At 39.2% G+C, this 12,754-nt stretch overlaps 1 protein-coding gene across 1 annotated transcript in view; it reads right to left on the minus strand.

The window, feature by feature from the left end:
* insra (insulin receptor a) overlaps positions 1-12,754 on the minus strand; it is a 79,795-nt gene that overhangs the window by 29,122 nt on the left and 37,919 nt on the right. Inside the window, exon 3 of the mRNA XM_088326842.1 lies at positions 8,092-8,428. Within this exon, the coding sequence (XP_088182968.1) occupies positions 8,092-8,428 (337 nt within the window). The remainder of the gene's footprint in view (positions 1-8,091; positions 8,429-12,754) is intronic.

Raw genomic sequence — 12,754 nt, forward strand, 5'->3', positions numbered from 1 at the left:
ACAACTTCGGTGAGCTACTCTGGCTATATATATTATCCCTGTATCTTATTTCAGACTGAACTCGATGTTTCTGTGATAAGCGGTGCAGATAATGGATGGAATGGAGTGTCTATTTTTAAATTAAACTCAATTCCAAGTGTTTATTGTCATATATACAGTAAAGTTGCGAGCGAAAAAGAAAATAGAAACTAAGGAATGGTTGGCGTTTCTTGAATCCCAAGACTTTAACCTTCCGAATGATGGAACGATGCATTTGAGTGACATCGTACGGACACCGCATCCGCACGTGTTCTCGACACATATTTGCGTCTTTGCAAGCTTTGGGAATGTTAAGGGGGTAATAAGTTTGACTGAACTATCTGACTGTTTTGTCGACGTTTCCATTGTAGCGCCTTATAATCCGGTGCGTCTTATGTATGTCAAAAATAGGACCAAAAACTATTTTTTTCGGGGTGCGCCCTATAACCCGGTGCGCCTTATAGTGCGGAAAATACGGTATATTGATATGGGACACAGGCTCTGGCCTTATTGTTATTTTCATTATTTTGATCAACTCATCAAATGACACAAAGTGAAATAAACGTGCTGAAAAATTAGCTTTTGTCTGGAAAGCGGGTTTGGTGGTTTTGTTTGTGTTCTTAAATATATGGTGTGAGCCTCTCAATTTAAAAAAAATATATATTTCATGGCTCTTTTGGTCAAAAAGGTTCCCGACCCCTGCGCTACACTAATAAAATCGGACTCAGTGCATTTACATTTTTGTCACATAATTATTGAAATGTTCATTAATGCGTTTTGTTCCTTATTGAACAGCATAAGTCAAGTCAAGTCATGTTTATTTGTATAGCCCTTAATCACAAAGAATCTCAAAGGGCTGCACAGGTCAAAGACTTGCAAACTAGAGACTATTATGACACCATCCCCTCATCTAAAACCTACATGAGGGCAAACAATACACATATTATCAACATAAAATATAGGTTATTCATATGCTATAGAATATAAGTGTGTTTTAAAAGAACTCTGATAACAAAATAGCATTATTTACACCTTTTAATAGAATCAGTATTGGCTAAAAGCAATTTTCCTATGTAATGTTCTCATAACTCATCTCCTCCAAAAACCAATAGATAGGGGCAGCTGTTTGTGTACACGATATGAAATTATTTTTCTGAAAAGCCATCTGTGCAATCCCATCATTAATATTATAACGGTGATGAGCGCACACAAAATACTCCAAAGTACACAACAGGTTCACTCAGCAAACACACCATGGGTGAGATTGTTTTTTCCCCCCCGACACTGATTGAGTTTAAGATTAAAGATCAGACTCCAACCAGGGACGGTATTCCTGGGTTATAGGTCTGATTAGTGCTTTATGACGTTTGATCTCGTGGCTTTACTATAAAATGAACCACAGAGCAGTTTGGTTCAGCAAAGTACAGAGGCAATTGCAAAAAAAGAAAATATAAATGAATTTGACCCAACAGTAGACTTGAATAACCTAAATCCTGACCACATAGGCTAGGGCACGCGAATAGCTATAAAGAGTTCAAAATCACTAGCATCTGTCCAAAGACGCTTTGCCTGTTTTTTTCTTTTAAAAGATCCTTAAATATTAAAATTGAGAAAACCAAATCAGAAAATGTTGTGTCTTTTCAGTTATAGCTTCTTCTTTGACACTCTTTGGTAGATAAGTTAATCTTTAAAAAAAACTAAGTTCAAACCGAAGATCAGACTTTTTGTTTTTGAGTTGGTTCTTCATAAGTTTGTGAGGATGATCCAAGGCTTGCTGTCATATACGAAACTAAACTAGAAATGACCCTAAAAATGTTTGCTTTACTGCAAAATATTTGACTTGACTAGACTTTTATGAAGAATAATTAATTATCAAAAATGTTATGACGAAAAAAATGGCTTCGGGGTTGATTTTCAAACCCTCGGGTATTTAAGTGTGGGGTTAGGAGAAAGACTAACAGCATTATTTTTTGTTCATTGAAGTGACTTTTCTGTGAAAATTAACAAGGCAACATCGAGCAGAGAACAAAAGGCAGTATTGTGGTCATTTGAAAATTAACAACAGATTAGGTAGAATAAATAAACAATCTGAGTAACTGTAGCACTCAAAAAAGCCTTCAACTAGAATGTAACAACTTGGCCAAGTTTGTGGTTTCCTGTGTTGGGGAAAAGAAAAACATATTTAGCATACAGTCAACATATTTCCAGCTCTGTGTGTTGCACAGTAGTGCGAGAGTAAAACGGCTAAAAAACGACTGTAAAGAAAGATCCGGAGAGGATGAATCTGCTGACCAACTCAAAGATCAAAGACAAATTGATGTAACGTCTTCATTGGAATATGACGTGGTTGGCTGAAATCCGTGATATACGGAACCGTTGGCTATTGTTTATGATTGCCATTCCTAAAACCAGTACACCAGTACTTTTTTTCCTAGGTTTTAAACCATGTAGTTTATATAATGGTTGCGGCCAATTTATGGATGAGGTACTTTGTATTAAGTCCAAAACAGCCCAGTCACGTTAACTAAACGTTTTTAAATTACTGCTGCTAAATGTCATTGCACTATTGTTACAATGTACTATTTCTGTTCATTGCATTATTATTATAACTTGGGCCAGTTTAAGCTCTACGTTGTTTTTTTTTTGCCTATTTATCCTGACAGTCCTATCTTTTTTCCGTTCAAAGTCTTCATTTTACATGTTTTATTCTGGAGTGCCATGTCTTATTTCATTGCATACAATGTTTCACAACATTGTTATCAATGACATTTAAGACAATTCTATTCTAAACAGATTACAAATCATTGCTCCTAACGATATAAAGTTTTGCTTCCAATTTAATACAAAAGGAAAGGAATATTAATTGATGGGATTGGGAAATTGGACTGTTTAACAAACACCTTAGCTTGTTGAGTGACACGGGTTTTGAGAAATATTTATACATGGCTGAAAACAGGGTTCTAACAGCTTAAGGCAAGTTGAATTCAAGAACTTTAAATACTTTTGAATGCCTTTTGAAAACAAAATTAAGACCAAGTCGGCAAAAACTTCAATTAAAACAAACAACACAAAAAAAAACCAAATATTTCTTGCACACAATACATCATCCTCGTACATATGACCTGGAACATATTTTAGCCTTGGAGAAAGATGTTCGTCAAAATGTACACTTTCCCGTGGTCGAAACTAATTATCTTGGTCCAAAGTTGCTATGTCTACTGTGGGGAGACATAAGACATGTGTGTTTGCTCTGAAAAGCCAGACTGACACCACATCATCGTTTTGATCGTTCTGTTTTAAGTGCCTTTAGTGCTGTATTATCATACTGCAGCGGTGTTACCGTCACATACGGGCATTGCTTGGAAACATATTTTAAGTTGTTATTGAAACCTTAAAAATCTGTGTACGGTCTTTCTTTGTTAGTACGGCATGTTACAATGTAGGAAACTGTAGTTTATAGTCATATACGGCTTTATGTATGTACAAAATGTTTTTAAACCTTATAAATGCACTGGCTGTGGTTTATAATCTGGTAAACTCTATAATCTGGAAATGAAAGTACTAAAAAAAATCTTAACGTGATAAAATAGGGTGTGAAAAACTGTTGAGGAATTATGATTTATTGTCTAGTAAAAAGTCTTATATATATATATATATATATATATATATATATATATATATATATGTATGTATATAATATAATGTCTGATCATTCATGTCACAAGCTAAAATCGTGGGATATTTTGTTTCCGACAGCTGTCAATCTGTCACTTGGCATTTCAAAACATGAGAAAAGAAGGCTGAGGGACTCCCTGCTGCTTTTTTTCATCTTCGGCCTGACAATAATGATCAGAAATGTTAGGAGCTCATGTCGGCTGGCAGGCACACCCTAAAATAAGCAAGTTTGCCTTTAAGGCCCACAAGGTTGTCAAGGAGAGATGTGAAGATGGTTGTGGATAGGTCAGGCACATGTATAAATCCTCAGTCTATAGTTGGAAGATAGTTTGATAAACAAAATTAAAGCTCAAAATCCAATCAGGTAGCGCAACATTTCTTAAATCACTTTGTGTAAAAACAAAAAACAAAAAAACAAGACGCAAACACAAATTTACTGAACGCTCCAAAATATTTAGCAAATGTTGGGCAATTGTTTTAAACATCATCAGCACGGTGTTGTTGGTGCTCTTGTGTAAGTTTAAGCTTTGTTTTCTCCAGTAGAGTCAATTCAACATATTATGGAATTTAATTAGATCAAACCAATCAACATTTTCAGTATGATAGGTACATTTAAGCTTCCGATTACCTTCCCTTTCCTTTGTCCTTAGAATAAATAACAAGGTTGACTCAATTGGCAAAGTCAACCCAAGGATTTTCCTAAATTTTCTTCCAGAGCAGAAACATTTTGTATATGTTTTGCCGATTTTACCTTTGACAGTGGAAAGCGATCTGGTTGACATCGTCTCGTCATTGCAGTTTACACAAAAGAGCCGCATTGGGGTAAAATGGAAAAAAATAGCAAAAAAGCGCTTGCTTTGAAATGTCGGGACAAGTAATATAGTTTATCCTCTAGCATAATGACAACAGCCACTTTTCAATGAAGGATCAGCACAACTTTTAGCACTGCCACATCTTTTACAACATTAAACTTTTAAAAACTAAATTCAATGAATCAATGAATTACATTACCAAATAAGTGATACCTTTGCTCAAATTTTGTCAGACAAGTACTTGTTACAAGAGAGATTCTATAACAGGGGTGCTCACGCTTTTTCCAGCATGACATGAGAGCTATTAACATTGACCAAGTCAAAACGATCGACTGACACAAAAACAGTGAAAAACATTTAATTATTTTCAAATCTAGTCTGGATCTTTAGTATAACCTAACATTTCACTAAAAACTAGATAAAAAAGGAAGATTAATGGGGAGACTATCGTTAAAAAAGATTTGTTGAATTCACAATATTTCTCAAAGGACACTTAAATCAAGCAATATTTTACATGTATTTAATACAATATTCAAATTGTGTTAAAAGGCAAAGCATTGAGTCAATTCAAGTCCTTTTTTTTAAATGACCATAATTTGCAAGATATAATAAGTAACACTGAACAGTTATCAAAATGTTCAAGTGCCGTACACACCACACTGTAACACCACCTACAGGTCAGGGGACAAGGCTCTTTACAGCATGGGTTGAACTGAAGAGAGACATTAGGGTTGGAGAGGAAGCCTATATGAGGAGGATTGAGAATAACTCTGCAGAAAAAGACTCAAGGAGGATGTGGCAGGGACTCTAAAAGATCAGACACTTCAGGGGCAACAATCTGATGTCTGTTAGGGCTGATGCTTTACTGGCAGAGAATTTAAATTGCTTTTCCTGCTCTAAAGATGACAGGCTGCCATCGCCATAATCTAATCTTGTAGCAAACAATGTTCACTATGTTGTTATCAATGACAATGAGGACTCTTCTATTCTACTTAAATTTTCTTTTAAACACAAATCATTTATTTATTTGTTAGGCATAACGATAAACGGAAAATGTATATATTACATCTCATTTGAACTACAAATGTAAAACACTCATTTTATTATAGTGAAAACTAAATATTTTTTTAAAACATATACAATTCAAATAGATTATACCTTTATCTTACAACATTTATTTATGACATGCTGCATTTGACTGTGATATGGCAGCTAGTACAAACAAATACAAGTGACTGAATATGATTTCCTTTGTGACCAGTACTTCACCTTTGTGATCAATTAGTCGATCGCAATTGACACAATTAGTGTCTCAATCCTAGGACCTCACAAATATTCTTGTATCATGCGAAAAAGAATCATGAACTGGAATTTATATTACCTTACACTTTGTAATCCACAATTCTAGGCTTGGTAATTTAAGCACAATAGCCTAAAAACAGGCAAAAAATGTAAGTAAATATCACTGCTTGCATTATTTTATTGAACAGCAAACAAGATTACATGACAAGTAGGAAGGCGACAGTATCAAGGGTGTGCCTCACCTGTCAACCAGGAAATTAAAAAGATATTACGATAAATGGTTTTATTTATTTAGTGTTAAAGTTTTTTCTCATTTAACATCACTTTTTTATGATTTTTTTTTTTAAATCACTGAACTTTCACATTATATAATTAATATAATTTATGTAATTATTAAGTAATGTATTACTGTGCTGAGCATCTGCAGATGCAGAGTGAGGTATGCATTTCGCTTGCCTCATGGCCAGGGCAATAGTGAGACTAAGGATTCTGATTAGCGCTCACCTCACCCCAAAGCAATGGAATTAGGCATAGTATTTGTATGGTAACACCAAGTCAAGACATCCAATAATTTTTTTTCTGTTGCATGGACTTTTCTAATAATAGAGGATAACCTAGTCTATTGATATAATATATATAATATATATATACGATAATCTATTAATGCTTTTATTTAAAAAGGAGCAGGAACTAGACTTAATTTTTGAGTTAAGTTAAGCCAGTAAAATTGTTTTTTTCCCTGTGCTACAGTTTGTATATTGCTTTTTTTGCTCAAACAATCAAATCATGAATAAGATGTAGGGTCAATTATTTGTAAATCTGACTCTTTCTCACCCCACATGAACACCAGCTCAGTAGCCTAGATGGTAAGGCGCCCGCTTTGAGACTGGGAGGTCGGTGGTTCGCGCCCCGGCCGAGTCATTCCTAAGACTTAAAAAGTGGTCGGCGGCGCCCTCTGTTGGCTGCGGCTGCATCGGCTCGCTACAACGGGTCAGGTGCAATCGACATTTCGTTCTGTGTACATTGTTACACAGAATGACAATACAAGGAAATTATTATTATTATTATTATTATCAGCGTACGTCCCTGGACTAACTGAAGTCCATACATGTTAATACAGTGGGACCTCGCTACTTCGCGGTTCAATGTTCGCGGCTTCAGAGCTTCGCGGTCTGTAATGGTTTAAAAAATAAATAAATAAATTAAAAAAAAAAAATCGAAAAAAATAATCTTTTTTTTTTTTTGAAGGGGCGTCGCTGCCTCGCAGATTTTCACTTTTTGCGGGTTTTTTCGGCGGAACGTCAGCGGACGCGGGATAAGGCGGACGGCTGGATGGGACAAGGGGGGGGAGTCGGCAGAGGTCACTCCCGGGCCGCGCAACGGAGCGAGATCGGCAGACGCGGCGTCACACGGCGAGAAAAGGCGGAGAGCCCGCTCGTCCGACGACCCCAGTAGCACGGCGCAACGACAGGCGGCCATTCGCGCGCGGCGGGCGAAAGGCGGCGGACGTGCGCGGGACCCCCGTAACTGTGTCGGTGTCGTGCGTATCGCACCCGAAAGTACCCGCGCCGCGGGTTAGGGGCTCGCTCTCGGGAGCGACCGGACGGCACCCACGGTGCGTGCAAGTAAAAACCCTGTCGTGAATTTGTCTCCGATCGTCCCGGGCGGACGTAAAATCGCCCAGCTGTACGACTCTTAGCGGTGGATCACTCGGCTCGTGCGTCGATGAAGAACGCAGCTAGCTGCAAGAACTAATGTGATTTGCAGCTGAGATTGGCTGGCAACCAGTTCAGGGTGTCCCCTGCCCACTGCCCGGAGATGGCTGGGATGGGCTCCAGCCCCCCCGCAACTCCAATAAGGATAAGCAGTGCAGATAATGAGATTTTTTTTTTTTTTTTGAAGGTGCGCCGCTACTTCGCTGATTTTCACTTATCGCGGGTGGTTTTGGTCCCCATTAACCACGATAACCGAGGTCTTACTGTATGTTGTATTGCACTTGCAAAATCGTATTCTAAAATTGTGCTACATAATTTATTTGTGCTGTATAGCATGGATTCTGAATTTTCTGGTTTTCTGCCAATATACTGTGTTAACGCCCCAAAATGATAACCACTAACTATACAAAGTGGCACACACTTAAAAGTCCAAGTCACAGTTGGTTCCTTTCGTGTCAATCTAATGATGACCCTGAAATGGACTGGAGTCAGTCCTCAAGGATTCAAGTGACAAAGAAGTAATTGGCAAATAAAAACATTTTACGCCGAAACAGCGGCAGCACACTCACGTGGAAGTGTTGACTGTAGTGTAGCCGGAAGGACACTCTGGGATGCAGGCGCCATTGTGGATGACGTACTTGTGGCATTCGGGGATCTTGCTGCGTTCCTTCTCCTGCTTGCACCAGTCGTGAAGTTCTTGGCAGAAGGCAAAGGAGACACAGCGCCATCCCTTGAAGGTGTAGTAACCGGCAGGGCAGCGCTCCACGCAACTACCTTGGTGCTGGAGGCCCCTGCAAGCTACGCAGTGTGCAGCTGACTGGGGCTCCAAGCAACCCCCGAGGCACTGTTCGTGGCAGCACTGCTGGTCCCTGGTGCAGGCACGGTGTTTGCAATGGACGGGACACACTGCAGGGGAGAAAGAAAGAAAGTTAGGATAATAAACAACGCTGCATCATGACACTAAGGCTGTGGTTCACTATTTCTTGTGAATTTCAGATGCGAATCAGAGGTGATTCAATCTTGGTTAGCTGATAATATTCACTTATAATGTGAGAAGAAAATGGTTGTAAATATATTCGCCTGCAATTTTGCAACAGTAGACGTTTTTTGCAAAAGAGAAATCACATTCGCATTATTTTGATAAGAGTTTTGTCTAATAATCGGACAAGGTTTACTAGCTAAGCAGAGGATGAAGACAAAAACGTAACTGATAGGCACGAAGAAGAAAATGTGTAAGAAGACGACAGCAAACAAAAAGCAACAGACCACGTGACTCTTGGGGGGAAATCTTCTGTAATAAAACGAACATAACGCAACTAACGTTGTAATATGAAGTCTATATTCTGTACGCATGTCAGCAGAGTGTAGCCATGCGCGCGATTTCAAACAAGAAAAAGAGTTTTATGTTTATGTAGCATATTTATTCAAGTATATCGATTATTTTTTTTATCCCAAACAAACCTCAAAGTTTGACGAGAGAGTCAAAAAATATCACTGACCACAACAGCAAAACATGGGTTGCAACTCAAACCAAAACCTGGTCGCGGCGGTCACAGCGCTGAATCCTAACCAATGGACCACCAGTGACACTGAGGGTATATGAAAAAACTTTTAACATTATCTAACTATCACACTATTTTTTACTCAGTGCTATTTGTCTCTGGTACTATAAAAATAGTGTGATAATGAGATAATATCTGATGCCTTTTTCATGTGTCACGGACATTACTGCTGGTTAGGATTCAGCGTGGTCACTGCCGCGATCTAGGTCCGATTCCCATTGCAACTAACCGCAAAGTTCGATCTGAGAAAAAGTAAAACATTTTATAACGATTATTATTCAAAATCCACTATAATATCACTGCATTAATGTGATCTTAATATGAACTAAAACAGCTTATCTTGTCTGCCATGTGAAGCAGAAAGTTATTTTTGCATGATGAACTATACTACGTGGTTGAAATGTGGCCACTTTTTATAGGACTAAAAGCAACTACCTGACCTTGGTTTCCTCCAATTGTTTTATAAGGTAACAAAGTTTAATAATTTCTTTAAAAATGTAATTGTATTTATATCGTGTTTATTCAATTTACGTCACTGCAATATAATGGTATTTGGATTACATTACGGGCAGCACGGCGGCGCGGTGGTTAGCGCATCTGTTCTGAGGTCATGAGATTAAACCTTCCTGTGTGGAGTTTGCATGTTCTCCCCGTGCTTGTGTGGGTTTCCTCCGGGCTCAATGGTAACAGGCATCCCACATTCCAAAAACATGCATGTCAGGTAAATTGGCCGGTCCAAACTGTACCCAAGTGTGAATGAGCGAGTGAGTTGTCTGTCTCTGTGTGCCCTGCAACTGGCTGGAAACCACTTCAGGGTGTCCCCTGCCTACTGCCCTAAGATGGCTGGGCTTGGCTCCAGCACCCCCGTGACCCTACTGAGGATAAGTGGTGCAGATAATGGATGGATTACGTTACCTATTACATTTTTCAACAGGTAACGAGTAATTTAACCGGATTATATTTTTAAGGCAACCGGCTAAAACACCATCATGATTATGTTTTAACAAAAATGATTGGGTTTACTTTCAAACAAAATTAATGTCAGATTGTGCTAACAACTTGGACACCAATCTGCCAAAAATAAAGGCCTCCCCTTAACCTTCCCAACAATATCAGTAGCATAATCTCAGAAGGACTTAAGAGGTTTATATAGCTTTATTGCTCCAGAAAACTGCTCGTCAGCCAGCGTGAATCCCTCGCTGAGCCAGTCAGCAGCCAAAGGGATCATCATGACCTCAGCTAACAAAAAGTGTTATTGTATACAAATAGCAAGGGTGCCAAAATGGATTAAGCCCGGTGTTTTCTCGACACCAGACAACAGCTAATGAGGAAGGGCCGTCTTTGGCTGCCGGGAAGTAAACACAAGTGACAGTTGACATGTTTTGCAATCGAGACACTTTTGTAACATGAAACGATGTGTGACGGGTGACTCAATGAACACACAACAAAAGTGTGTCGCCATTAACATAACAGAGTGATCCATGAGTTAACAAATCAGAGATATGAAATAGAAGGGACATCAGAGCTGAGCATATAGGCCGCGGATATTTGTGGGCTTTGAAGGACAGACGCTAAGCCGCAAGGTGGCTGTTTATGCGTGCGTCGGCATACGTGTTTTTGTAATAATAAGCCTGTTATGTAACATTAGACCAGGTGTGAAGGCCCCTCCACGTGTGTGCGTGTGCATGTATTGTTATCCAAGAGTGGACAAGGACAAAAGGTTCTTTGAGGTAAACTGTGCTTGCTCCCATGGTTCCAAGATTAGGTCAGTTTTTCAATCAATGGTCTAGAGTAGACAGACATTGTACGTTTAAGTGCAGTGGTTGATCATTTTCAAAATGATCAGAGTTGACTATATGTATTGACTATAAAGATAGATAAAGTTAAGTTTAACTTACTTTATGAGACTTCTTCCTCCGTGGTAAAAATTGGACGAAAAAAGCGATCCAACAATTTTCGCAACAGAATCAAGCTTCCATATTCCACTTTCATTTCAAATGAAACGGCTCGTCTCTTCTTTACACTTTACAATAACCATATTGAATGGATGCATGAGATATTAAACAATAAAAAACCTTCTCAGCGCGCTAGAGATACAGTGCAGTGTGTATACACACACCAGGAAGTAGAGTCCAGATTTCTTCTTCTGGGTGGATGCTGGGTGACCTCTCACAGCGCCACGCGGCGGAAAGAAGCACTCAGTACTGTCCTGTACTCAGAAAAGGTGCGCACGATACAAAATCTAACTCATAGCAATGTCCGGATATTTTTCGACATCTCGAAAAAAATGTTCTTGTGCATTGTTGTTCAAAACTTGAATGTTCGTAAGTGGGGGAGCGTCTGTACTCAAAAACTATAAAGTTGGGGTAGCTCACCAAAGGTGTCGTCTTGCAGCCATCACATTCGATAATAATACGCAACCATGGTCTTCTTACACCCGTGAGTGTAGTGAATCCAATTGTGCAAAATGTTTACATACCCAAAAACATATGATGATGCTGACGGATAAAAAAAAACCTGAAAAGCATCTCTGCATCGATAGATGTTGCTTGTTGCTAGCTGTCTGTTTAGCCCCATAATTCCCGTTGAAAAATAAACAGACTAGTCTAATTATTTGTTCTCACTGTAGACCAACAAAACTTCTTATTTACATCATGATTTACACCAATTGCAAGCTTTGTTTTAGCCTATACGAGCTGTATTTGCTATAAAAGGACCCGCCTCGTTTACCTCCTAATAGCTTGAGCCAAGTGACCGATTGAAATGATGATTGACACATTGCTTAGGAAATGAAATGCCTGTATATATATACCAGCATGCACCACCCACTATATCTTCTACAGGGGGAAATGGAGTCGGATGATGCTTACCGTAGTTTCGCGACCTGTTGCGACTCAATATTTATCAGTGTTATAAAGCGCATGGTCAGCTTCTGAGGTAATGAAAGGCTTTTAGGGGCTCCTTATGGAGCGGAAAATACAGTAAAAATATATCTGACCTCTGCTATGTTAAATTTGGTTGTTCGTTTTTAAATACTTTTGTTCTTGAGAAAATGAAATCATGTAGCAAAAAGACAAGAAGAAATATTCAACTGAAAAAACATTTCTTACAATGAAGATTTTGTTTGCATCTGGTTAATGGTGCTGAAAAGATCAGAGGGGGCACTTCTCTAAAGCTCTATTTAACATTGACACTGCCCCCCTCATCCCCGTGTCCTTTTGCCACCTCTGAAAAAGGCATGTGTGTATGTATGTGTCGGAGGGGGGCTTCAGCAACATGAGAATGGCAGCAAGGGGGGGAATGTGAGGAGGGGTTGGGGGCACCGCGCAAGGGGAAACTTTATAACTGTCTCTCATCAGGTTGCTCAACCAGCTATGTTGACATGGCTTCGGAAAAGTAAAATTATGTTTATTGTATAGCTTTAAAATGTGCTTCTAAACCCGTCTTTGACGTTTACCTCAGTTATAAAAGTGCAAAGAGCAAACGCCGTGGAAAGGGACTGACTCCTGATCCCGCAGCACGGTTCCAGGCCGGAACACAGTGGCTGCAAAAGATCCACCCTCGGCCTGGGCCAATGCTTTGGCTAGTTGCAGCATCTAGCCATTCAAATGGCCTCACCCCTTCTCTGAAGAAGGCCTGCCTTTATCTTTAACCCTTTGTGGCACTCTCA

Source organism: Urocampus carinirostris, chromosome 1 (assembly GCF_059441175.1).
Source record: "Urocampus carinirostris isolate Australia breed hairy pipefish chromosome 1, RoL_Ucar_1.0, whole genome shotgun sequence".
Lineage (NCBI taxonomy): Eukaryota > Metazoa > Chordata > Actinopteri > Syngnathiformes > Syngnathidae > Urocampus > Urocampus carinirostris.